The sequence below is a fragment of the Kogia breviceps genome, chromosome 4 (genome assembly GCF_026419965.1).
Source record: "Kogia breviceps isolate mKogBre1 chromosome 4, mKogBre1 haplotype 1, whole genome shotgun sequence".
Classification (NCBI taxonomy): domain Eukaryota; kingdom Metazoa; phylum Chordata; class Mammalia; order Artiodactyla; family Physeteridae; genus Kogia; species Kogia breviceps.
This window is the reverse complement of record NC_081313.1, coordinates 41990265-42016671: the sequence shown is the minus strand read 5'-3', so window position 1 is coordinate 42016671 and position 26407 is coordinate 41990265. Positions and strand designations below refer to the sequence as shown.

At 48.3% G+C, this 26407-nt stretch overlaps 2 protein-coding genes and 1 long non-coding RNA gene across 4 annotated transcripts in view; 2 read left to right on the top strand and 1 right to left on the bottom strand.

The window, feature by feature from the left end:
- LOC136793997 (uncharacterized) overlaps nucleotides 1-5232 on the bottom strand; it is a 36560-nt gene extending 31328 nt beyond the window's left edge. The window contains exons 1-3 of one of the 2 annotated variants that reach the window (XR_010840137.1): nucleotides 4858-5232; nucleotides 2756-2912; nucleotides 2278-2436 (exon numbers count right to left, since the gene is read on the bottom strand). This is a non-coding gene — a long non-coding RNA (uncharacterized lncRNA). Of the gene's footprint in view, nucleotides 1-2277; nucleotides 2437-2709; nucleotides 2913-4857 lie in introns of both variants that reach the window. The other variant, XR_010840136.1, reaches the window with a different exon arrangement.
- On the top strand, nucleotides 3386-5738 carry CCNO (cyclin O). The gene is made up of 3 exons (XM_059061136.2): nucleotides 3386-3853; nucleotides 4410-4595; nucleotides 5041-5738. Exons 1-3 carry the CDS (start codon nucleotides 3479-3481, stop codon nucleotides 5524-5526), a joined length of 1047 nt encoding a protein of 348 aa, XP_058917119.1. The 5' UTR covers nucleotides 3386-3478; the 3' UTR covers nucleotides 5527-5738.
- A 4002-nt stretch (nucleotides 5739-9740) lies between these two features.
- MCIDAS (multiciliate differentiation and DNA synthesis associated cell cycle protein) lies at nucleotides 9741-16143 on the top strand. The gene is made up of 7 exons (XM_059061135.2): nucleotides 9741-9908; nucleotides 9996-10092; nucleotides 10273-10364; nucleotides 13610-13682; nucleotides 14225-14436; nucleotides 15067-15177; nucleotides 15435-16143. Exons 1-7 carry the CDS (start codon nucleotides 9792-9794, stop codon nucleotides 15873-15875), a joined length of 1143 nt encoding a protein of 380 aa, XP_058917118.1. The 5' UTR covers nucleotides 9741-9791; the 3' UTR covers nucleotides 15876-16143.
- The last annotated feature ends 10264 nt before the right edge of the window (nucleotides 16144-26407 follow it).

The window sequence follows — 26407 nt, the reverse complement described above, 5'->3', positions numbered from 1 at the left end:
GCTTCTCATTGTGGTGGCTTCTCTTGTTGCAGAACACGGGCTCTAGGCATGCGGGATTCCATAGTTGTGGCTCGCAGGCTCAGTAGTTGTGGCTCGCGGGCTCTAGAGCACAGGCTCAGTAGTTGTGGCGCACGGGCTTAGTTGCTCCGCGGCATGTGGGATCTTCCCAGACCAGGGCTCGAACCCGTGTCCCCTGCATTGGCAGGCAGATTCTTAACCACTGCGCCACTAGGGAAGCCCCCAGAGTAATTTTTTTAAAACAAAAGACAGATCGTGTTTCTCCCTTGGTCAAGCATCTTCAGTCGCTTCAGGTAAAGTCTAAACCTTTAATGTAGCCTACAAGGAATTGCACGATCTTTCTATTGAAGGAGTAGAGCATGGTGATTATGGAGCAAAGAGCTAGGCTGTCTCCATGTGAATCCAGTTCTGCCATTTACCATCTGCATGACCTTGGGCAAATTACTTTTCCTGTCTATGCCTCAGTTTTTCTTCTCTGTAAAATGGGGCTAATAATCGAATCCATCCCATAGAGTTGTGAAGATAAAGTGTGTATAATATATACATATAATAAGCACAACACAATCCCTGGCACATAAGAAGTTTTATATATTAGCTACTATCTGTTATCTCCCCTGTTTCTTCTCCTCCCTTCCCCCCAACTCTGTGTTCCAGCCATTCTGCATCAGATAGGCCCTAGAATATCCCAAGAATCATGTTTCCAGACCTTCCCACATCCTGTTTCTCTATTTTAAATACCTGCGGCCAAATCTCCCTCTTATCTTCTTTCCACCCCCATCCTTCTAACTTCGCTTAACAACCACTTGCTTTGGGAAGCCTTTCCAGTCCAGGCCAGTCGTTTCTAATATGGGCTCCCACGGCCCCAGGTAGGACTGCCAGAGGTTAGGAGGTCCAGTTAAATATGAATGTCAGATAAACAATAAATACTCGTCTAGCATAAGTATGCCCCATGCAATATTTGGATTTCAGATAAACAACGAATGAGTGTTTAGTATAAATAGGTACTATGCAATATTTGAGATACTAAACACTTATTTCTCTGACTTTTGAATTTAACTGGAGTTCTGTTATTTCATCTGTCAATCCCACACCTGGGAGATCCTCCATCATAACCCTTACCACACTTCAGTAATTTAAAAAGTATGACAAGTGGTTTTGTTTCCCCCACTACAATGATAGCTCCGCAAGGGCAGGGCCCAGGTAGCCTTGCTAACTGTTTTAGACCTGGCATGGCAGGCATTCCACAAGTACTGAGGAGTAGAGCCATCAGGCCAAATCTCAGGCACCCCCTATTAAGAGTTAACTCTAACAGCAGGCAAACTCTCTGGGAGGACAAAGCCTTTTCAACAAGGTACCACTAACCTCTTGTCCACAGGTGGATAAAATGATGGTACTGCTTTTCAGAATATCTCCAGTGTGATAATATCAACTCCCCAATGACAATTTTAAGGTGACCCCACTATTTTATATTCAAAAAAGGACTTTGAGTTTTCACACCTATTTCACTTGACTCTTAAGGCATAGGTGTGGAACCTAGAGAGGTGGGATAGGGAGGGTGGGAGGGAGGGTGACACAAGAGGGAAGAGTTATGGGAACATATGTATATGTATAACTGATTCACTTTGTTGTAAAGGAGAAACTAACACACTATTGTAAAAGTTATACTCAAATAAAGATGTTAAAAAAAAATAGGTGTGGAAACAGAGGCTCAGAGAAGGTAAGCAGCTTGCCCAAGATGACCAATCAAAGAGAGCGACCATTTTAACCCGAGGAGTTGACTGTGCACTCTTCCCACAATAGCACATGGCCATCTGGGCCAATTTAAAGAATCAGAATTCTTAGGTCCTTCCTCCTCACCTAGACACCCTCTCAAAGAAGTCTGATACCTGACTCCGCTCCACAGATTTAATTGCTCCTCCTATAAAAGTTCCCCAACAATTGCCTGAGAGGGGACAGGGAGGCCTGGCTTCTGTATTTTGAAATACAGGTAAGTCTTAGCTAATCTCTCATGTTATAAATGACATTATTTAGGTCTGAAGACTAAAGACCTTGCTCAGAATTACAGGAAAATAGGAGTAACACTGACTGGAACCCGAAATCTGACCCTTCTCTTTAACCTGAATCTCTAGGAGACACCACCCCACACTCCGCTAAATTTCTGGGGACAAGGATTTACGTTTTGATTACATATATTTGTCAGCTTTCTTCTGGAATGAAAAATGGCTGAACCTGCTCGCCAAACAGCACCTAGTAACTCACCTCTTCGAGCACCTCTGCAAAATTCATCAGCCGGAGGGTATGTGCGCTTTCTGCCACTGGGAGATGCCTGTAAGGCTGACTAGATGCTACTTGAGCGCCTTCTAAAGGGTCTGAGCCCGAGGGAGATTCACTCAGGCCGGAGAAGGACTGCCGCTTCATCTAGAACAGGAAACTGCCACGTTTAGTCCAGTCTCTCTCACCGCCCCCGCCTCCAGCTCTACTTCCGTAGGCTTCTGAAGGAAGCTTCCTCAAAGGAAACTTCCACTTTGAAGCAGCGGAAACAGGAAGCAGGGAATAACCGAGAAAGATTGCGCCGCGCGCGGCAGGGGGTCAGAAGCTAACGACCTAGAACATAGCAGGCGGTGAGCAATTTAATAAAGCTAGAAATGAAACCCTCCAACAATGATAAGTTCTTAAACTGCTGCAGCTTACTTGGTTTGGGGGGAAAGTGCGGAGAAAATATCACAGGACTGCAGACCTGCTGTTGGAGGTTCCTCGGGCAGCCTTCTGTTTGGAGCACGAATACCGGCTGGCTGGCTGGACTGGCCCCTAGATACTCAGCAGCATCGAGGAACCTGCGGAGGCTGTGCTCCCCAGCCCGGCGGAAGGAGGGATACTGGCTCCTCAGATCCTGCCTTAGACGAAAATCACAAACGCAACTGAATTATAATTATTGTTTGCATGGGTCACTGAAGAAAACGTCTGTGCTGACAGAATTCTAGTTGAAGCCTTCGTTTGGAGCTCGGAAGCGGACCTTTACAAAATGGATCCGGCGTCCACCTGGCCTAGCTGCCGCCCCACCCCACCGCTACCTCACGCCGCGCGCGCTCAGCTCCTGCCGCAACCCGAGCTCAGTTGCCCGGGCAACAAGGGATGCACACGGAGCGGGCCGCGCAACGCGAGTGCGCCCTGCGCGCTGTAGCTCCTCCTCCCCCTTGCAGACCCGGGCGGCTGAGCGTGCCAACAGCACGCTCGGGAGCGGGTCTTTAGCCGGGAAAGCGCGGTTCTCGTGCCGCTCTGGGCTCAGCCAGTGAGAAGCCGGGGGTGTGGCTGAGGGAACCTGCAGGCAGAGTACTTATGGGCTCGCCGCCCATAAGTACTGACCCATAAGAGGTCAGGCCTGGCCTCTTCCGCACTCTCGCGCACGCGTGCCCACCCCTACCGCAGCCGGGGAGTCGTAGAACAGCCACCTGGCTTCATCATGGTGTCCCCCTGCCCCACCAGCCCCGTGAGCCCCGCCGCCCGGGCTGGGAGGCGGGACGACCAGAACCTCCGTGCCCCGGTGAAGAAGAGTAGGCGCCCACACCTCCGGAGGAAGCAGCCGCTGCAGCCGCTGAACCCGTGCCTGCTACCCGGAGACTCTGGGGTCTGCGACTTGTTCGAGTCCCCCAGCTCCGGCTCGGATGGCGCAGACAGCCCCGCGGCGCGAGGCTGCAGCCCCCTACCCGGTCCTGCCCAGCAGCTGGTGCAGCTAGATCTACAGACCTTCCGCGACTACGGTCAGAGCTGCTACGCCTTCCGCAAGGCGCGGGAAAGCCACTACCACCCGCGGGAGTCATTGGCGCGGCAGCCACAAGTGAGGCGCTGTTAGAGCCAGCTCTCCACCGCCGCTCCTCTTCCTCTCCCGGGCTCTCTCCTTTTCTGCTCTGTCTGCCCTCCACGGCGCCCCGGCCCTCGCCAGCCCGGCTTCTGCCCCCGGTCAGAGCGGGAAAGGGCTTTGGAGGGCCGGGCCACCAGCCTTATTTTACAGATGGAGAAAAGCGGGGCCTGGACGGCTTAAGTGACCTGCCCGAAGTCTCCAAACTGTTTAGCAGGGACACGGTAGAATGCAGATTAGTTAAGACAGTTTCTAGGTTCGAGTCCAGACTCCTACCGACCCCCGGCAAGTTACTTCAAGATCCTAAACTTGTTTCTTCATTTGCAAAGTGGTGACCTCCCTGCCCCCACTGATTGCTGAGAGTATTACGCGAGATAACGTGTATCCGCGCTCGGCACGGCGCCAGGCACGAATCCCGGCGTCTTGGCTCCTAGCCCTGCCTGTGCTCTTTCCGCAGCAGCGCTGCCCACCTTTTTCCGTTTCCAGCGCCTTTAGGTTTTTCCTCTGTTTCCTGCCTCCCTCCTCCCTCCGGCAGGTAACGGCGGAATCCCGCTGTAAGCTGCTCAGCTGGCTAATCCCCGTGCACCGCCAGTTCGGCCTCTCCTTCGAGTCTCTGTGCCTGACGGTGAACACTCTGGACCGCTTCCTTATCACCACGCCTGTGGCTGCAGACTGCTTCCAGCTGCTCGGGGTCACGTCCCTGCTCATCGCTTGCAAACAGGTACCTGCACGCAGGGTCTGGGGGGCAGCCAGACTCCCGGCCGCTCTCTGGCCGCCCGGCTCTTCAGCGCACACGGTTGAGTGCTGGGTTCCCTGAACTCATTTTGCAAACTTCCACACCCCACAGCCTTAACTACAGAATTCCCCCCAAAACGAACAATCCTTTCACCCAGCCCCCAAAGAAATAGGCCGCGTGTCAACAGCTCTCTGTAGCCCCTCTATTCGAGTCTCTGAGAAAAAAAAATCTTCAAAATTTCTCAAACCTGTTTTCAGCGTTGCGCTGGAAGTACACCCCAGATGATTACGGTGGAAGTATGGAGAGGCGAAGCCCCAAATATCTCGCTGAAAGGGATGGGGGAAGTCCTGGTTTTCTCCCAGGTGTGAGACTGGGTGGGCCTCCGGCCCTGGATGCTGCGCAGCGAGGGATGGGCGCCCCTGTGTTACAGGTGGAGGTGCACCCGCCGCGCGTGAAGCAGCTCCTGGCCTTGTGCTGCGGCGCCTTCTCCCGGCAGCAGCTCTGCAACCTCGAGTGCATCGTGCTGCACAAACTGCATTTCAGCCTGGGCGCGCCGACCATCAGCTTCTTCCTGGAGCATTTCACGCACGCACGCGTGGAGGCTGGGCACGCAGAGGTCTCCGAAGCCCTGGAAGCGCAAGCCCTGGCGCGTGGGGTGGCGGAGCTGAGCCTGGCTGACTACGCTTTCACCAGCTACACCCCCTCCCTGCTGGCCATCTGTTGCCTGGCGCTGGCAGACCGTATGCTGCAGCTCCCTCACCCGATGGACTTGCGCCTGGGCGGGCACCCTGAGGCGGCGCTGCACGACTGCCTGGGCAAGCTGCAGCTACTGGTGGCTATAAACAGAACGTCCCTGACTCACATGCTGCCCCTCCAGATCTGCAAGAAGTGCAGCCTGTCCCTGAGCTTGAAATGAAATAGACCCTTGGTCTCCTTTGATCCCCTGGCCTGGCTGCTGGACCTCTCCCATTGCTTTGAAAGAGTGCAGTATTGGCCCACAAAGAGGGGTTCAGGCCTCCCACTTGGTCACCAGGTCATACTGCAGGTTGTAAATAGTGTACGATTGTAGGGTTTCATTGTTTATTTATTTTGCTAACAGCGCACGAGAGAAGAGACGAGTCTTTCCCCAATAAACAGGCTGTCTGTGGTGGTTTGTCTGAATACTACCAATGCGAGTGTCCACCAAGAGGGAAGGTGAAGGCAATCTGAGAATAGAGGCAGTCAGGAACCATGGAGGGTTCCTCCCTTCCCCCAGGCATCTCTGTTTGGGAACACCAGTTCTGGAGAGGTTCCTGTAGACCGAGGTTCCAGTTACAAGGCGAGTCAGGGTCACTTGTTAGCCTGTAACAGGTGACCTTGTTAGGAGGCTGAGGACTGCTCACTCCTAGAGGTTCAAAGGGTGAGGTGGGGTGCGAGGCTGAAAAGAACCCACAGCAGTCCATGTTGTCTAGTGGGACCAGGGGGCACACTGCCGGTGCAGAAGATTCCAGGCTGAGAAGCTTTGGGGACTGCACAGTCCCACTAGCTAGGGCAACCAAGAGTTACCCTGATAACTGCCAGATGTGGGAAAATGAAGGCTTTGCAGGCAGTTATGGCCATTGCAAATTGAGTCCATTTATCCTGCAATCACATGGTTGAACAGTTCTCTCGTCTTACACCTACTATGTGTGAGCCCATGGTAACAATGGTGCAATAGTAATCATGGCTATCATTGAGTGCTTACATGTACCAGGCACAGTGTTCAGCATTGTTTCAATCCTTCAACAGTTCTACGAGGCAGAGTCTATTATCCCATTTTTCAGAGAAGGACACTGGGCCGCAGAGAGGTTAAACAACAGTGGAGCAGCCAGGATTTGAAGGCAGGTGGTCTGAGTCCAGAGTTCCACCCTTTGCCACATGCTCAATTTCCTCCACTTACAGGTTTCTGTAAATGCTCAAAAAACAAACCTCTCTTCCCAAGGTAAGTGTGGGACAAGTGATCTGTTTAGTGCCCTCCATTTAATAGGGACTTTGGAGAATATATTTGGAGAGCCAGTACAGTCCTTGCCTCTAGTCATGTTACAGGAGTCGTTTTACAGATGGGAAAAGTCAGTTGAGAAATGTGACAGAGGCTTGCTGGAGTTCTGTGACTCCACAGCTGTCCCATCATCTTCATTCTCACTGTTGTGAATCTGCTCTAGACCCTCAATCTGTAACCTCCAGCAAATTAACCTCTCTGAGCCCAATCACCAACTGATAGCAGGGCTATTATGAAGCTTAAATGAGATTGCTATAAGGTAGTATAAAGTAGTGCTTAAACACTTGGACTCGAGTCAGTTTGCTGTGTGACCTTAAGCAAGTCACATATCTATGCTTAAGTCTTTCCTGTAAAAATGAGAGTAACAGTGGCATTTACCTGGTAGTGTTGAGATATGGATTTAATGAGATGTTCTCTACAAACCCCTCAGCACAGGTCCTGCCTGGCACATAGCAAGTCTTCAAGAAGGCTAGGGGCTTCCCTGGTGGTGTAGTGGTTAAGAATCCGCCTGCCAGTGCAGGGGACACGGGTTCGAGCCCTGGTCCGGGAAGATCCCACATGCTGCGGAGCAACTAAGCCCGTGTGCCACAACTACTGAGCCTGAGCTCTAGAACCCACGAGCCACAACTACTGAAGTCCACGTGCCTAGAGCCCACTAGCCTAGAGCCCGTGCTCTGCAACAAGAGAAGCCACCCAATGAGAAGCCCGGGCACCAACGAAGAATATCCCCCGCTTGTGGCAACTAGAGAAAAGCCTGCGGGCAGCAACAAAGACCCAACGCAGCCAAAAAAAAAAAAAAAGGCTGGTGGCAGCCTGCACAATGATGGGGTGTGGGGGAGGAGTTACACAGAAAAAAAAAACCTGGTGTAAAAATAGAGATAAAGCAAATACAGGAAAATGTTAATGCTACTGTTGTTCATTGTACTGTGTTTTTCAAATTTTCTGTATGGTTGAAAAAATAAAGTTTTGGTGGAATAAACTCAGTCATGTTCTACTGCATTTAGAATAAATCTAAATGTATGACAAATGGCACAAATAAAGCAAACTCAAAACATACTTAGAGAAATTTCCTTGCACTTCTTGTGCACCCAAGTACTCTCCAGAGACAGGACCGCCTTACGAACCCTTCTCTCCTGATATGTTGATATGCTAAGCTCTCCAGGAACTTTCTCTTCCTTGGCTCAGGGAGAGGGAAGTGGTGATCTCCGAGCTGTCTGAGGAAAAGCTGGCCTGTGATAGTGAAAAGGAGGAGGAAAATCATATAACTTGTTCCAAGTTCCAAAATATCTGGAGCTCTCAGCCTGGCTATTAGGGGATGGGGTACCTCTGCAAAAGTGATTTTAGGGGGAGTTGTCTTCACCAGCATTTACTCAGCTAAGATTGATATGGGGGATTTGGTTCCAGAATCATCCAGACCAGGAATCATGTAATCATGCTATTCCAGCTCCTGTTACCACAATCTATTGTACATTTTAATGCACAATGCCCATATTTTTCTACTCCAGTGTGGAACTCATTGATGGAAAATGGGCCTGTTTGGGATATTGCCATGTGTAGAGATCTCCCCAAAACTCAGCTAAGAGCTTCCCCGCTCCTTTTACAGACTGGGAAGTCATTAAGGATAGGGATGGGGAATGGACTGACTAGTGGCTAGGCTACTCAGGAACCTTGCTGGCTACTCAGCCAGCAAGAGGCTGTGGGAGGCTGGTGGTGCAGCTGAAAAGGTGCCTCAAAACAGCAACATTAATTTATCCACACCAAGCACCAGTCGCATTACATAAACAATCTCATCTTCACAGCAACTCCTCTGAAGTTAGTGTTATGTTTTTCCAAAAGAACTGGGGTTCAGGTATCTGGTGGAGCCTGGGATCCCACCCTAAAGCCAGAGCTTCTTCCTTACCATCAGCGACACCACACCAACTCTAGCTGGCTGACCTCACTGGTTCCTGCATCTATAGATGGCTCAGAGAGTCTCTAAGTCTATTCTAACTATATCATTGGATTGCTTTCCATCACTGTTAGGGGGATCTTGTTTATTAATCCAGATAATAGGTGCAAATAAAAGAGGATCTTTCACTACTCCTATGAGGTGTAAGACACCAATTTAAGGGGCCCAATAGGGCGTCACAAAGATTTCAATTTCAGATGATTGTTCAAACTGTATGGATATAATAGTGGTCCTGAAAGAGACCCCTCACCCAAGGATCTAGAGATGCCCCTTCCTGGGAGAGGCTTCCGGCGTGGGAAAAGGAGCCAACACTCCGGCTGAGCAAGCAAGGCCTGTTGTACAGAGAGTGACCAAATGCCTCGGCAGCTGAGGCTTCCAGGGAAGAGACCGGGTTTTAGGGGATTTGGGGCTGTCCACTGTGGACATGTGTGACCCTCTCTTTTAAAGGCTGTGCTCAGGTGCTGCTGCCTGAGAAAGTGCGGGGTAGGGGTACGGAGCGGGGCTCTAGGCATCAGACCAAGTGGATGTCAAAACCAGGAGGGCTCCCGAGCCTTGGGGGAGGGGACTTCCGTAATCTGGGGCTGTTCTGGGGAGTCCCTGCTGGACTTCTACAATACATCCCTAGCAAATCCTACATGGCGGGGCAAATGCCGGGGTCTGACTTTGGCAGTTGACACTCCAAGTTTGTTCCGTGCCTTGTGGCTGGCGTGGGAAGAAAATGAAGTAAGAATCGTTAACTTTTCCATATTCCCGCTGTCCGTACGCGGAAAGGCGGTACCCAGCGTTAGGGACCAGTAGGGGTTGTCCTCCCCTCCTCTCCCTTCCTATATGGCGTGGCCGGCAGGCTGCGGCGCCAACACTAGCCAAAAGAGCGCTCGCGGGCCCGGGCCCCGCGCTCGCGGCTCCCGGGGGAAGCCGCGTTGCCAGGTTGAGTTTTAACGCCTCCGCCCGCGCACAGATTGTCCGGGGCTGAAGGCGCCACCACTGGCGCTCAGGCGCGAGCCGCCCCTCCCGCGCGGCGGTCCTCCTACTCCACCCCGCCTTCCCTCCGCACCTACACAGTCGCCCCTTAGCCCCACCCCGGCCACGCGCCTCCCCGACTTCCGGCCGGCTTCAGAGCCTCGGGAGCGCTGGGTGTGGGGTCGCCATCCCGGCTCGGCCGCCGCCTCCGAGCAGTCGACGCGGGGCTTCAGGCCTGAAGCGGGCAGGAGGCAGGATGCAGGCATGCGGGGGCACCGCGGCGGGTCGCCGGGCCTTCGACAGCATTTGTCCCAATAGGATGCTGGATCTGCGAGGCCGGCCGTTCGGCAAGCCCGGGAAGCTGGAGAGGAAGGTGGGGCCGCGGGACGGAGCCGGGCAGGGTCCTCACGCTCCAGGCAGTGAGGGTTGACCCGCGCTCGCCGTTTCTGTGCCCGGCTAGTTCGCCCCTGCGCGGAAGCTCTTTCTCTGTAGCAGCGGCAGCAACCCGGTGTCGGTGTACGAGGATCCTCCAGACGCCGAGCCTGCTGCGCTGCCAGGTGATACTGGTGGTCCCTGCGCGACCCCTCGGGTTCCCCGCGCCAGGTGGGTGGAGCGCGCGGGGCCCAGAAGAGCTTTTCTCCCTGGGGTTTCGGAGTCCTGGCGGCGATGCCAGCGGCGAGCCCTTGCGGGGAGGCTTAGGGTTCGCCCGGCGCGTGTCTCCGGTTCTCCCCATGCAGCCCTCACCACCATAGACCTGCAGGACCTCGCTGACTGCTCCTCGTTACTCGGGTCCGACGCGCCGCCTAGTGGTAATTCGGCTGCCTCACAGGTACCTCTCCTGTCGAAGCTCAAACTTCGTTTCGGTAGTCAGTTCTCGAGTTTCCTCAAAGAATCCTTTTGGGTGGTGGAGTAATCCTTTTGGGAGTGCAGGCACATCTGGCTAGCGGGGGGAGATGTCCTGCAGAAATCCAAGCCTCGAGGATTAGAACTTCCTCCTCCCTCCTAGTATGTTAACGGTGGCCGCATTCTCAGAACTGTTTTGACCAACTCTGGACAGGGAAGCTCATCTGGAGGGCTCCCCTGCCAGACGGGTCTCCCATTCCCCTCTCCATCTATTCCTTGGAGCTGCGATAAAGCAACTTGGAGGTTGCGCACTGAGGGACCAGGTGGGTAGATGGGAGCAAAGTTGCTCTCTGGGCACCTATCTGTTCTCCCAACATGCCTTTCCTGGCCATTCATTAACCATTTTCATTCCCTGGATGACTAAGGAGTGTGGAGATTGGAGAATAACTTCTCGATCAAGACTGGAAAAAACGAAGAGAATTTACATTTGGAGGAAGTGGGAAGAGTGACAAAGGACTCGAAGAAATCTGAAAATGTTGCTCTCTACAGAGATGGCCCTTCAGCAGTTGGGCACTTTATAAAAGTCCTTTTCGCCCCCTGCAAAGGCTGCTGTCACTTACTCCCATGGGGAAAAGAGGCATTTCCCCCCAAAAACCTATTTTCTTACTTGCATCCCACTTCTACCACTTACCAGGGCTGAGACTCCCCAACCAGATGATGGCACCTCCCAGCACTGGTGTCTGGGAGGCCAGAAGCCTGCCTCATCGATGGATATGAATGCATCCATCGATGCATATGAATGGATATGAATAGCTAGATGCAACCTCCAGGAAGGGTACCAGTTCCAGGGTCCTGGCAGCAGGTGCTGGGGATATGAGGTTTCACGGGAACAGACCAAGTACAGAACTCTCCAGAGGAAATGACCACCTCCTAGAACTGGGGTTGGGGTGGTGGAGCAAAGCTTCCCAGGGCCTCTCTAAGTGCCTCTTAGAATTGGGATAGAGCCTAGGGAGACTCAGGGTAGGTGGCAACTGAGAGCAGAGATTGTGAAGGCAACACATAAGAGTGGGAATAGCCCTGCAAAGGCCATTCTCCTGTTCTTTTAGGGTCTGGATGCTCAAATGAAAAAAGACAATACATGAGCATCTTTCAACGGACCCAGAGGGCTACATCACGCCCTTACTCCAACATGTTTATTTTGCAAGAAAAAAGCCCAACCAAACCAAACCAAGCAACAACAACAATAAAACCAAACAGGCTCTTGCTGAATTTTTGCTTATGTATACAGAACTTAAATTTGACATCATGCTCTGCGTTGTTTTTTGGTTTTGTTTGGTTTTTGGTTTTTGGCTGCTGTTTGTGTTGGAGAAATGCCAGGTTTTTACCTAATTGGGAAGATAGGATTCACAGTTTCAAGGACAGAGCTCATGCCCGATGGCCCAAGCAAGAGGTCCAGGATTTTTCCCGTGGGAAGGCAGAACTGGTACAGAAGGAGATACATCCCTAGGGGAAGATTCTGTGGGGGAACCCCCTGGCCAGTGCACACTCTGGTTATATTTCTCCTTCCTGTTGGGGAGAGTGGACAGAGAGAGGAAGTGCTCTAGAAGTGTTTGAGGTCCAGAATGGGCTAAGACCTGGGATAGCACAGGAGGAACCATTTCCTAGGTGGCTGTCTCTGAGAGTTGGCTTCTAGTCTCCTCGTGGTAAGGGCTTTTCTCTACTGAGAGGGAGATCTTTGAGCCCTTGGGAAATGTCTCATTTCTGACTCCTTCAACCAGGGAAGAACTTGTGCTTCAGGATTTGTCTGGGGCCCTCAGTCTTTCCTTTCTAAGCTCCCTTCCCCTTACAGACTCAGTTCTCAACTGGTGCTAGAGGTCTCCCTGGTTGAAGCTCTCCTCCGTGAAGGAAACTGATACCTGTACATTCTTTGAAGTTAGAGTCAGAATAAGTTCCTCTTCTCAGAAGTATTTGAATAGTAAAGAAGGGTGTTTGGGAGAAGAATATGATTAATCCAAAGGAATTAAAAAATTGATAATAGTGGAATCAGTAGAATAGATATTTCTGATGGCCATACTGGATGCACCCCTCACACCATGCTCCTTGAGAGGCTTCTTTCCCCTTCCCAGAACTGTCTTCATTGGAAGCCAGGCTTTCCTAAAAGAGAAATAAAAGCTAGAGGCAATGAGGTATAGAGGAAAGAGGACTGAAATAGGCAACAGCATTCTGAGACAGAAGCTCCAGTTTCACTATTTCAGAGCTGCGTGGCTTTCAACAACGCGATTTCTCTGAGCTTCAGCTTCTCCATCGTGGGAGGAGTCACGTCCTGCGTCCAGCCTACTTCCTACATTGGTGTGAGAATTAACAGAGAGACTTGATGTAAAAATTTGTGTCAACTCTGTCCACGAATTAAGGGAATAAGAAGTTTCCTGGTCACCAGCCTTTTACAGTCTCCTTCCGTCTCACGCACCCAGGCACATTGCAGGAACCCAGGAGAGTGTCCAGTCCAAGATGCTGGAGATGCATCACGTAACGGAAAAGTCAACTCCAACTTTTTGAGAAACAGAAGAGCAAGAGGGGCCACTCCTGCTGCGTGCTGAACAGAAGCACTTTCCATAGCATCCCTGGTCCCTCATATCTTAGCCTACCTTTTCTCTTTCTGTGTGGGGAGAGGTGGTTTAGTTGTGACTGAGCCTTGGCGGGATATGTGGACTCGAGTTACTGCTTTGGATGCCTCCGCACACTGGCGGGTCTTGGGAGGAAGGACGGTGTGTTCGTACGCCATGCTCCCAGCTCTTAGAGCTGTGGCTCCTTGGCCTGTGGGAGGTAAGTCGGGGCTGAAAGTCTGCGGGCGCGCTAGCAACGCGCCTGGTTGGCTGGTGACCGGCCAATGAGGCGGTGCCGGACTGTGCAGGCAGCCAGAGGCCGGGCGCGGGGCGGCTGCGCTGCGCGCCGAAGGACCGACGCGCGACGCAGCAGCGCGCAGTTTCAGCGCCCGGCAGGACCCTTGCGACCGGGTCCCCGCTTCGTGCGTCCCTCGCCCCACCATGGCAGTGCAAGCCTGCTGGATTCCGTGTCTCGGGCAGGGCTTTGATTTTCAGGTACAAGTTTCCTCTGCGAACGCGAGTGCGTGCAGACCTGCCACCGAGCCCGGGAGGTTAACTGTCGGTCTAGGAAGTGTTCCAGACCCGCCAGACTCAACATTAACTAGTTTGTACCTCTGGTTTGTTTCAGAACCACTCCCTGCAAACGGCAGCGGACTTCGATCTGCAGGATTTCAGAGACACCGTGGATGATCTCATTGCAGGCAAGTGCAATCTCTTTGCAGTTCAATAACGACGGGGGTGTCCTCTGCCCCCCAAATCTGACTGGTTCGGATTTCGTGGTCCTGAAAATGGTAAACCCTGTACCTGTCAACGACTCGTCAGCAACTCATCAAAGGGTCTGGCCCTTTTCCTAATGGAGAAGATGAGTCGCTGGATCTATAGCGCTTTCTCAGTTTGCCCGTGTGAGTTCTGGGAGAGAGAGCCCTACGCTGTGACGTGGTCTGGAAGACGCTGAGTGACAGGAGTGTGCAGAGTAGTGCATTTGTGCGACTTCAGGCAAGTTTGCCCTGGCCACCGTGGAAATTCAGTTCACATCATCCCAACAGGCATTTATTGAGCGCCTGCTGTGTACGTACAGGATATCAGGAAGAGCCTGGGGATCGTAGGGATTGCAGAGCGAGGGGTGCTTTATTAATAAAGAAAAATCACGTAAACCCTATACCCGCGTGATATTTTGTCCCTGCAGTTAGCTGGGCACAAGTCTGAGGCTGCAAACCCAGCTCCCTCTCTTCCTCTTCATCAGACTCATCCTCTTTGATGTCGCCTCCCCTGGCGGGCGGAGACTTCCCCTTCTCTCCTTGCGACGTACTGCCGTTTGGTCCCTGTCTCTCCCCACAAGCCTTGCAGTCACCGCCGCTGCGCCCTCCCGACGTGCCCCCGCCAGAGCAGTACTGGAAGGAGGTGGCCGACCAGAACCAGAGGGCGTTGGGGGACGCACTCGTGGAGAATAACCAAGTAGGGACACTGGGCTGGCGTCCAGGAGTCCTTGGGCGGGGGCAGGGTATGGGGCTCCGGGAGGAGGTGGGTTGCAGGAGTGGGAATGAGCCCCCTTGGACGTTAGAACCAGTGGACGAGTTTCCGTAGCTGCTGTTGCTCCAGTGGCTCTACGTCAGTTTACAACGTCACTAAGTGGGAATAATCTTACCCACCAGATTTTTAATAGGGCCACCAATATTTATTGAAGGCTTTCTATATGCCTGGTATTGTGCTTACCAAGTTACTTTCCTCATGAATTACTCACAGCCATTGAGCTAGATACTTTTACCAGCCCCATTTTACAGGTAAGGAAACTGACTTATAGGAAGGTTGAACTTCTATATCTGCCTGTTGCCCAAGTCAGCACTCCTCACCGCTACACTGAGGATTAACTGAGAAACATTTTGTTTAGGTGCTCTGTGAAAATAAATAAATAAATAAATAATAAATAAATAAATAAATAAATAAAATTATCATTCTCACCAGTGAAAACGTCCTTGGGCTCCAGTTTCTAATTAGACGTTAGGATCTGGCTTCAATTTATGCAGAGTGTACAGACGAGACCGAGCATGGTAGCCTATCGCTGAATGTTTGGGTCTCCTCCTGCAGCTGCACGTTACGTTGACCCAGAAACAGGAGGAGATCGCCTCACTGAAGGAGCGGAACGTGCAACTGAAGGAACTCGCCAGTCGGACACGGCACCTGGCCTCGGTGCTGGATGTAAGTGGGGCGCGCTCGTGTAGAACACTGCAGGAAGTCGGAAATGTTCTGTGCACCTCCCACCCAGCTCCCGGTGTTGGGAGCCGGCGGGGGTCGGGGAACGGAGAGGATGGCTGGGAACTCGCTGAGTCACTTAGAGGCGTTGCCTAAGTCGGCCGAGTCGCGCGGTTCGAAGTGCGCCCAGGTCTCCTCTGAGCGCCCAGCACGAGGCGAGTCCGGCTGGCCCCAGGGCGGCGCTCCTCCCCATCTTTTTGTAGAAGCTGATGATCACACAGTCCCGGGATTTCGGGGGGGCAGCCGAGCCCATCCCGCTCAAGGCGACTTCCAAAAGGAGCCTGGAGGAATTGTTCAGCGCTGCGGGGCAGGATTGCGCGGAAGTGGACGCCATCCTGAGGGAGATTTCCGAGCGCTGCGATGAGGCGCTGCAGAGCCGCGATCCCAAGCGGCTCCGTCTGCAGCCCGAGCCCCCGAGCACGGACGGCAGGCCTGGGAACCTGCACGGCGCCTTCCGGGGGCTGCGCACAGACTGCAGCCGGAGCGCGCTGAACCTGAGCCACAGTGAGCTGGAGGAGGGCGGCTCCTTCAGCACCTCCATCCGCAGCCACAGCACCATCCGTACCCTCGCTTTCCCCCAGGGCAATGCCTTCACCATCCGGACAGCCAACGGGGGTTACAAATTCCGCTGGGTCCCCAGTTGAGCTGTGGTGTGGTCCTCCGAAACACTGCCCTCTATCCAAACTGAAGCGCCTGGAGGCTAAACGGGAGTAGCTGAAACCTGGTTTCTCAGCAGAACTCCACCTGCAGGGCCGACGCCAGCCTGAAACCTTTTTTTCAGGAACAAAAACGTTTTGATACTGATGCACTGTAAATTCTGGTACAAAATACTGTGTAGTCCCTCTCCTTTTCACAGCGAAACCGTGTGTGTGTGTGTGTGTGTGTGTGTGTGTGTGTGTGTGTGCATATGTATGTGTATACATACATACGCTTACATATCACAGTCAATTTTTAAAGTATTTATTTTTAGCAGCTTTGAATTACGTACTTTTTAGAGCTGGAAGGGACCTAAAAACCACTTAGGTATTTTATAATTATAATAATGCCCTACTTTCATACGAAGCAAAAGGGGGCTCTGAGAAGTTAAGCAATTTTCTACAAAAAGAAGCATCATGGGAACCTTCCGAGTGCTCTTGCTGGCCTTTTAAAGACTGTAGGTCCAGAGGCCAGGTCTCTGGGTGAACGTTTCAATACATCACTCACTTCCCCTGATCACTTAAGTTTGTTACTATTGGAATCTTTCATTTTAGCTGCCAGAATAAAAAATTAGGAGAGGTTAGGGTTAGGAATTCCTAAACCCTTGTCTTAGGGCAGGCAATAAAACAGAGGAAAGTGAAGATTCTCATAGTCGATGGGTTATTGACAAAATAGGTGCTAAACACATTTGTTTGTAATGATCATTTACATAATTTTGTAAGATTTATGATAAATGTTTATATTAATTATGTATAGTTTTATTTGTCTAGACAGAATAACCACGGAAAAAGCAAACTTAGTAAGAAACACATTGTTTTAAGAAAATGGTACATCCCACATGAAAAAGAACGTGCATATTTTAGGGTGTTCATATTTTTGGGGGGCAGAAACCAAGTGTGGAAACGTTGGTAAAAGTAAAACTATATTTGAATTCCATGGATAAAACTGGGGTACACATTATGTTTTATATTTCTTGGCTTCATCTTCTAAGAAAAACTTAGGTGTTATATGATGCCTTCGCTTTGCCTTTTCTTTATCCCCTTTTGCGTGGGCTTCCTTTTTCTACTCTGTGAAATTTTGTTAGCAGAGTATGTCAAGTCGTGATTGTCCTAACCTCCACAGTTCTCAACAAGAGGGTTGCTTCTTGCGTTTGGGGGCTCAGCATGGGCAAGTGTCCAACCCTGTTACAACACATTGCTGGTTCTGCCACCCGAATGCCATCTGAATGGAGAGATCAGGTAACAGGTGAGCTGGGCAGGCTGGCTGAACCTGCTTCTCCAGTTTGTCCTTTGTAACTGTTATCTGTATTTAAATGGCCATTTTGAAAACAAACAAGAAAGTGATAAAATAGAGCACATTTCCTCATACTTTGTCTAACAAATGGATTCTTAAAAAATACACTGGCTGGGGCTTCCCTGGTGGCGCAGTGGTTGAGAGTCTGCCTGCCGATGCAGGGGACACGGGTTCGTGCCAAAAAAAAAAAAAAAATACACCGGATGGTTCAGAATTCCTTTTTTTTTTTTACATTTATTTATTTTTACTTTTGGCTGTGTTGTGTCTTCATTGCTGCGCACAGGCCCTCTCTAGTTGTGGCGAGTGGGTGCTACTCTTAGTTGTGGTGCGTGGGTTTCTCATTGCGGTGGCTTCTCTTCTCAAGGAGCACGGGCTCTAGGCACGTGGGCCTCAGCAGTTGTGGCTCACGGACTCCAGAGCACAGGCTCGCTAGCCGTGGCGCACGGGCTTAGCCGCTTCACGTCATGTGGGATCCTCCCGGACCAGGGCTCGAACCCGCGTCCCCTGCATTGGCAGGCGGATTCCTAACCACTTTGCCACCAAGGAAGCCCACAGAATTCTTTTCATCAGCATAAATATAAAGTTACTACAGTTCAGTATCAGAAGAAACAGAAAACAAAACCAAAACCCCTTGTTTCAAGAAACAATCAGCTTGTTAAAAGTTCTTTTCCTCCCCACTCCTCAGTTAGTATCTTCATAATGCATTAGCTTCAATGACAGAAAACTTAAAAAATTATCTCTATATATTTTTCTATTTGTCTTATGCCTGGATTTTAAAAATTACAAGAGCTGTCAAGACTTCTGTGTGTGGTAGTAGGTGGTTTTACGGCCTTCCCCATGCTGAATGAGCCCACAAACCAGAGCTTCTTTGACCTGGTGTTTTCCTCACTTCTTTGGGAAGCTAACCACCCAATGACTGAGTGCTTATACTAGCAATGAAGGGAGCTGTGCCCACTGATTTATGTCTTTACATTCCTTACATGGTACAAATTCTTTGTACCGCTTGTTGCTGATTTAGTAGGAAACCTCAGTGAGAGCAACTTTAAACCAAATCTTAGCGATTTTCTCCACGATTCTTTGAGCCTATATTCAGCTATGTGAGCTAGCCTAGCTCAAGAAGACATGTTAGCCTGAAATTATCCCAATAATTCCTTCATTTCAAATAGGACCAGGCACTGTTCAAGGTGTTTGGGAGATAGTCATGAACAAAACCAAGTCCTTGCTGTCATGAAGTGTGCATTCCAGTGGGGGAGAGTATAGTATATACTCTTGTAACAGTCTTTATTTTAAAGTCTATTTTATCTGATATGAGTATTGCTACTCCAGCTTTCTTTTGATTTCCATTTGCATGGAATATCGTTTTCCATCCCTTCACCTTCAGTTGTATATGTCCCTAGGTCTGAAGTGGGTCTCTTGTAGACAACATATATATGGGTCTTGTTTTTGTATCCATTCAGCCAGTCTGTGTTGGGACGTTTAATCCATTTATCTTCAAGGTTATTATAGATATGTAATATCTATAATATTATAGATATTATAATATCTATATTATAATATAATCTCTTCAAATATTTTCTCAGACCGTTTCTTTTTCTCTTCTTCTTCTGGGACCCCTATAATTTGAATGTTGGTGCATTTATTGTTGTCCCAGAGGTCTCTGATATTGTCTTCAATTCTTTTCATTCTTTTTCTTTATTCTGCTCCTCTGCAGTTATTCCCACCATTTTGTCTTTCAGCTCACTTATTCGTTCTTCTGCCTCAGTTATTCTATTATTGATTCCTTCTAGTGTATTTTTCATTTCAGTTATTGTGTTTTTCATCTCTGTTTGTTTTTTATTTAGTTCTTTTAGATCTTTGTTAAACATTTCTTGTATTTTCTCAATCCTTGCCTCCATTCTGTTTCCGAGATTCTGGATCATATTTACTATCATTACTCTGAATTCTTTTTCAGGTAGATTGCCTATTTCCTCTTCATTTATTTGGTCTTCTAGGTTTTTACCTTGTTCCTTCATCTGTGACATATTTTTTTGCCATCTCATTTTTTTTTTTTTTAAATCAGTGAGATTGTGTTCCTGTTTTACTGGTTGTTTGGCCTGAGGCTTCCAACACTGGAGTTTGTAGGCTGTTGGGTAGAGCTGGGACTTGGTGCTGAGATGAGGACCTCTGTGAGACCTCATTCTGATGAATATTCCCTGGGATCTGATGTTCTCTGTTAGTCCAGTGGTTCCGACATGGAGCTCCCACTACAGGAGCTTCAGCCCTACCCCTGGCTCATGAACCAAGATCCCGCAAACCACATGGGGTGGTAATAAAAAGAGAGAGAGAGAGAGAACAATAACAAAGTAAAAAATAAAATTAGACTAGGAAACTAACAGATATGTTAGATAAGAATATAAAAATTAAAATATAGATGAATCAACAACCAGAGGCACAATAGTACCATAATAGTAATAAAGAGGAGGAGGGAAAAGAGAGAGAGAAAAAAAAAAGGGGCAAAAGGCTTTGGCTGTGGTGGGTGGGGCCTAAGCAAGGGCAAGGTTTGGGCAGTGGGCAGGGCCTATGTTTAGGATCCACAGGGCTGGAAAAGACCCTGGGGGCTGCGGGTGGTGGGGCTTAGGCTCAAGGAACAGAAGGAGCCCAGGCATGCCCCCCACCCCTGGTCTCAGAGGGTGGGGGACCTCACCTGGGAGCCCAGCAGGCTTCATGGGCTCAAGTGAGCAGGGCAAACGCCTCCTGCTCTTCTCCCGCTCCTCCTGGAGGGCCCATCCCACCTGCCTCTCCTGATCTACCCCCATCTCCCTCCTATGCCCCCAGGACCCACCCAGCCTGGAGGGGGCTTTGGAGTCGGGGTACTGACCTGGGAGCTCAGCACGCTCCCCAGGCCAACTGGGCCAGGCAATTGCCCTCTGCTCCTCTCCTGCTCCTCCTGGAGGGCCCCTCCCACCTACCTCTCCTGATCTCCCCGGCCTCAGGTGCACCGAGCCTGTCTGGGCTCCACTTCTCCTCCCCTCTCTGTCCCCCCACATCCTACCGGTTCACTTGGGGGTTTCTCCCATCTCCTTGGGCGTCAGGGTCCTGTACCAGTGGCTAGCAGGTGCCCTAGTTGTGGGGAGAAGCTAACTCATTGTCTTCTCACAAGGCCATCTTGACTCCGCCCCCTCTACACTGGTTGTCACTATTTAAAAATTTACATACACGTGAAAATTCCAACAGTACACTTAAAATGAGAGAATTGAAACAACTCAAGTTACATTTCTTTGTTTAGTTCACTGTGCCAGCAATGTTCAATTTTAATCTCCTGTTTAAATGCAAGAAAATGCAATACCACAGGGATGAGTGACATGAGCTTTGACTAAAGCAAGCTCACAGAGCTCAAAACATTAGGAACTCTCTCTCTCGAAGACATGTAATTGAGTCCCTGTTTTTTGAACTGTATGATGGAGATTTTCCCAATTAACTGTCAATGTTTATAAGAGGATAGGAAATGAAAGTGTGTTAATTTGAAGCTTCCACCTATAGTATTAAAATTCAACGATGACCACAGAATTTAGAACTTAGACCAGCCAACAAAAGATTTCTTCAGATAGGAACATTTTATCCCAGATATTTAGAATTGCCCATCCTACATAAAAGACTGTAGTTAGTTTTTTTTATTGTTTTGTTAAAGTCTCCAGACAATGTATCCTCTTAGTGCTGGCACTTGGAGTAGACAAACTGCTCCAGGTGGCCCTTAGTATGCCACAGGGATAAGTTGTGGCATTCCATTTTATTAGTTATTCATTAAAAAAATTATTTGGAGCAAGAGTCATCTGCGTGATCCTGTAGGTCACATGACTGAATCTGTTAATCTTACTGTGTCCTCCTTGAAGTAGACGCTGTGGGCTGAAATCTGTGTCATAAGTGATAAGCATGATGTCTTGGTTTCAGCATAGGGATTTATGGGACATGACAAAATTAGGGACTTGAAGCCACCTATATGTTGAAAACACTCACAAACAGGTTTCCCCAAATTAGTTCTTCCTTCTCCCCTCTCCCTTGTTCTCTCTTTCTGATCTTTGCATCTCACAGAAAAGAGCACCAGTACTATGAAGTTTGTGCCAGGCAGTTGAGATAGGAATGGAGTTTACTCGATTTTTAAGATAAGAGTTTCTTTTCAACACATAATAAATTGAGACAGGAGTTGATAACATTTGTTTCAGCTGCTAATGATGCTATCAATGAACCAGACTTTATCTTTCTGCTTTATGTCCCCCTAACTTGTTAGCAGTTTGTCCTCATGCTCAATGTTTCATGACCATAAGGTTATTGCTGTAGCTCCAGACATCATGTGTGCATCAAGATAAAAATAAAGAGTACAAGGTTTCACAGATTGAAAGGGAAGACAAAAACTCTGCCAGAAAACCCCCAGGTGGACTTTCACTCAAGTCTCATAATCAGACCTGAGCCACACAGTTACCCCTACTTACAAGGGAGGCTGGGAATCTAGTTTCTCACTCTTCTAGCCACTATAATGAGAGGTAGGCTAGAGAGAAGGGAACTGGGAAAAGCTCTTACCCTATCTAACAGTATCTGCCACAGAGGTTTAGTTGGTCTCGGTAATATAGAGAAGCCTAAAGAGAAAAGACAGGAGGAATGTGTCCCTCAGACCCTGACACCAGAGCTTGGCCTCCCCAGCAGGGACTGAGGTGGGCTTCCATCCTGAGAGAGGGCCCAGGATAGTTCTCGGCCTCCCTTGGGGACCTGGGAGCCTGAAAGGGAAGGAAGCACTCAGAGTGGTGCTGCAGCTGGAGCCTGAGGCCTGGGTATGTGATGAGAGTCTTTGAGTGTGCGAGCCTCTGGGAATAAGACGAAGGAAGTGATTGGTACTCTGGTTGGCTTCTCCTTAATAAATTTCATCTTCATCTTTTAACTAAAAAAATGGAAATAAAAATTTTATGCAAGGAAAATATACTCATTGTAAATACAATGAAGTAACAAGTGGTAATCCTAACAACTAAAGATACTATTCTGAATATTTTGGTGTATTTCCTTTCAGAAATTTTTAATGTATATACATATGTGAGTGCATAAGTATGTTTGTGTGTATTTAAAACTTGGATCCTCTAGACATATTATTATTTTTAAAATAAATTTATTTATTTGTTTATTATTTATTTATTTTTGGCTGCATTGGGTCTTCGTTGCTGTGCTTGGGCTTTCTCTAGTTGCAGCGAGCAGGGCTACTCTTCGTTGCAGTGCGTGGGCTTCTCATTGCGGTGGCTTCTCTTTGTTGCAGAGCACAGGCTCTAGGCGCACAGGCTTCAGTAGTTGTGGCTTGCGGGCTCTAGAGCGCAGGCTCAGTAGTTGTGGTGCACAGGCTTAGTTGCTCCGCAGCATGTAGGATCTTCCCGGACCAGGGCTCGAACCCGTGTTCCCTGCATTGGCAGGTAGATTCTTAACCACTGTGCCACCAGGGGAGTCTGGAAGGTGGATTCTTGGTCACTGCATCACCAGGGAAGTCCCTACATATTATTATTGAATAGCAACAATTGACCATTATATAGAAATGGTCAAGTGTTCTGGAGTCACATAGAGATGGACGGTTGCTATCCTGGCCCTGCTGGGATGGGCCAGCTGGGTGACCTGAGTCTGCGAGCGGGCTGCATTCCTCAGTTTTGAAACTGCAACAATAGAAGTTGTGTGATTGATTGAGGTGATGCATCTCAAATGCTTGACACGGTACCTATTACATGATGAACACTATAGTTATCTGTTTGTATTAGTTTTCTATCACTGCTATAACAAATTACTATAAACTTAACGCTTAAAACAACACAAATTTATTATCTAACAATTCTGTAGGTCAGAGATGGTTAAGCTGGGTTCTCTGCTCTGGATTTCTAGGAAATCAAGGTGTTGGCCGGGTTCTTATTTAGAGGCTCTAGGAGGACTCCATTTCCAAACTCAGTCTGACTGTTGGAAGAATCCAGTTCCTTATGATTGCAGGACGGAGGTTTCCATTTCCTGGCTTGCTGCAAGCCAAGGACTTGTCTTTGCTCCTAGAGATGTCACTCTGGTCCTTGCATTTGGACCCCTATGTATCAAAGCCAGCAACATGTGTGAAATTCTTCTCACTGGAAGCTCTCTGACTTTCCCTGCTGCTGTATCTCTCTCTTGCTTCCAACTGGAGAAAATCACCCAAGAAGTAAAAATATAGGCATAAGTTAGATGTCAAAAGTGTGGGCATGGGTTATCTGGAGAACAAAAATGGTGCCCTTGCTCACGGCTGAATTCTGGAGCCCATTTGTCAAATGGAGGAAGCTAGAGAGCAGCTTTATTAATGAGTGCTGAAGACATTCACGACAGTTTCTTAACCCTTCTAGGCAATTGTGGGGAGGAAATCAAGAAACAGGGAAATAAATCTAGTTCTTGCTTCCCAGTGGAATTCCCTGCCTCAAGATACCTCAGACTGAGTTATAAGAAAGAAAGTTGCCAGGGTCCTGGAGGCATCTTTGTCCTGATGCTGTGCAAAAATTTCCCGTTGGAAAAAGATGCGTTGATTTGAGAAGAGAGCATTTCATGCACATCTCAGTGTCCTGCAACTCTGCCCAAGCCTAAAAATGCATCCTTATAATGTGACCACTAGCCTGTTAAAAATGCTATTTAAAAGTTCTACAGGGCTTCCCTGGTGGCGCAGTGGTTGAGAGTCCGCCTGCCAGTACAGGGGACACGGGTTCGTGCCCCGGTCCGGGAGAATCCCATATGCCGCGAAGCGGCTGGGCCTGTGAGCCATGGCCGCTGAGCCTGCGCGTCCGGAGCCTGTGCTCCACCACAGGAGAGGCCACAACAGTGAGAGGCCCGCGTACCGAAAAAAAAAAAAAAAAAAAAAAAGTTCTACATATTTTTCTAATTCATTGGGTTAACAGAGTTTTTCTTGCCATCCCAAGTACCTAACAGATCTTTTTCTGAGAAATTCCATTTTCATATGAAAGAATGCCATCTTCATCCGGTACCTCTCTCTGTCTGGAGTGAAGTTTAATTCACTAATTTATTGAGGTTCTACATACTATTTTCATCTAGTTGTTTATATTTTATTGCCACGTACATCCAAAATTGATCTGAGACTGTTTGTAATGAAAACTTACATGAAATAGGGCTGCTAGAGTTGAGTACCATTAAATGTAAGGAAATCAGCATAGTTAGGGTAGTAATAATTTGCTTTGATTCAATCATTCCTACACTTAAAGATGTATAGCCTTCCTTTAGGCAAACACCTGTTCAAACTTGAATAACTAACAACTGTTTTCAATATTTACTTTTAGCTGCTTAACAAAACACAAGGTAAATCAGACATGACAACTATTTACATTTATTCATATTGTACTGATGTAAGGGAAAAGAAATACCACAGATTTACTTAAGATTTATATGGGCAGTCAAGTAATAATTAGAAATTGCTTTTAGGTATAGGATGTGGAACATTCAGTTTCTAAGCCATGCCATAGTTTAAAGCAAATACAAATACCATGTTCTGTGAGGGATAATGATAGCTTTGAGCACTTGTATAAGATCATGCCTAACTCTCAAGGCTTCAAGATTTGTCTTTCATTTATTTGTTTATAATGGAAATTCCTAATGTAGAAAATCCCTCTTGGGATGCTTCCAAACTCATCATGATTGCCCCTTTTCTGGGAAGAGACCTGAATACACAGGGCTGGGTCTGTTTAGTTTAGGTTGTCACCCCCCTCTTGCCCTCATCATCCACATCACCAACAAGGATGTTCTTTTTTTTTAAACAGAATTATCGAGATATATTTCACATACTATATAATTCACTGATTTGAAATGTACAGCTTAATGTTTTTTAGTATATTCAAGGGTTTTGCCACCATCCCCACAACCTAATTTTAAAAGTCCCTTCTATAAGAAGTACTGTACCTGTTAGCTGTTACTTCTCATTTTCCTCCCCAATCCTCCAGCCCTGGGTAACGACTAATTTATTTTCTGTCTTTATAGTTTTCATAATCTGGACATTTCATATAAGTGAGATCATATGTACTTTTTTGTGACTAGCTTCTTTTTTTAAAATTTATTTTTGGCTGCCTTGGGTCTTCATTGCTGCGTGTGGGCTTTCTCTAGTTGTGGCGAGCAAGCAGGGGCTACTCTTCATAGCCATGTGCGGGCTTCTCATTGCGGTGCCTTCTCTTGTTGCAGAACATGGGCCCTAGGCATACGGGCTTCAGTAGTGGCTCGTGGGCTCTAGAGCTCAGGCTCAGGAACTGTGGTGCACGGGCTTAGCTGCTTTGCAGCATGTGGTATCTTCCCAGACCAGGGATCGAACCCGTGTCCCCTGCATTGGCAGGCGGATTCTTAACCACTGCGCCACCAGGGAAGCCCCTGCTATGTCTGCATCTTTATTCCTGTCCTGCCCCTAGGTTCTTCAGAACCCTTTTTTTTTTTTAATGATTCCATATATGTGTGTTAGCATACGGTATTTGTTTTTCTCTTTCTGACTTACTTCACTCTGTATGACAGACTCTAGGTCCATCCACCTCACTACAAATAACTCAGTTTCGTTTCTTTTTATGGCTAAGTAATATTCCATTGTATATATGTGCCACATCTTCTTTATCCATTCATCTGTCGATGGACACTTAGGTTGCTTCCATGTCCTGGCTATTGTAAATAGAGCTGCAATGAACATTGTGGTAGTAGTGATGATTCTTTTATGATTTTTATTTCTGAAATATTTTAATGACTTCACTTCATTATATAGATGTGGAATAATTTATTTAACCAACACCCTGTGGCTTGATATTTAACAAATCTGCATGGGACATGCACATTTCTACAATTATCTCAAAAGTATACAAAATGCTAGGAAATTAAGGGAAGTAAGGCATTTCTTCCAAAATTCAGCTTTTCAGGCCTTTATAATGGTACAGTTTTGAGTTCTATAATCTAAGATAAATATTGAAACTTGAGGATTCAGAAGAAGATGATAAACAAAGCATTGAGAAATAGGAATTGAAATTATTTAACCTTAAGAAGAGGAAGCTTATAAATGACTATATATTTATTTATATAAAAAGAATATCCCACAACACCTTGTATTTTCCTATGTCACTCTCACAGTCTGTCAATATTAGAATTATTATTGTCCATGTCTCCTCTTTTAGTCTGAGAGCTTTCAGAGAGCAGAAATGAT

What these genes read in the sequence shown, in the direction of transcription:
- CCNO (XM_059061136.2), top strand. Translation starts at nt 3,479, where the DNA reads ATGGTGTCCCCCTGCCCCACCAGCCCCGTGAGCCCCGCCGCCCGGGCT. An exon ending in CATTGGCGCGGCAGCCACAA is followed by an intron (nt 3,854 to 4,409) that starts GTGAGGCGCTGT and finishes TCCCTCCGGCAG; the next exon opens with GTAACGGCGGAATCCCGCTG. An exon ending in TGCTCATCGCTTGCAAACAG is followed by an intron (nt 4,596 to 5,040) that starts GTACCTGCACGC and finishes CCTGTGTTACAG; the next exon opens with GTGGAGGTGCACCCGCCGCG.
- MCIDAS (XM_059061135.2), top strand. Translation starts at nt 9,792, where the DNA reads ATGCAGGCATGCGGGGGCACCGCGGCGGGTCGCCGGGCCTTCGACAGC. An exon ending in CCGGGAAGCTGGAGAGGAAG is followed by an intron (nt 9,909 to 9,995) that starts GTGGGGCCGCGG and finishes GTGCCCGGCTAG; the next exon opens with TTCGCCCCTGCGCGGAAGCT. An exon ending in CGTGGATGATCTCATTGCAG is followed by an intron (nt 13,683 to 14,224) that starts GCAAGTGCAATC and finishes CCTCTTCATCAG; the next exon opens with ACTCATCCTCTTTGATGTCG.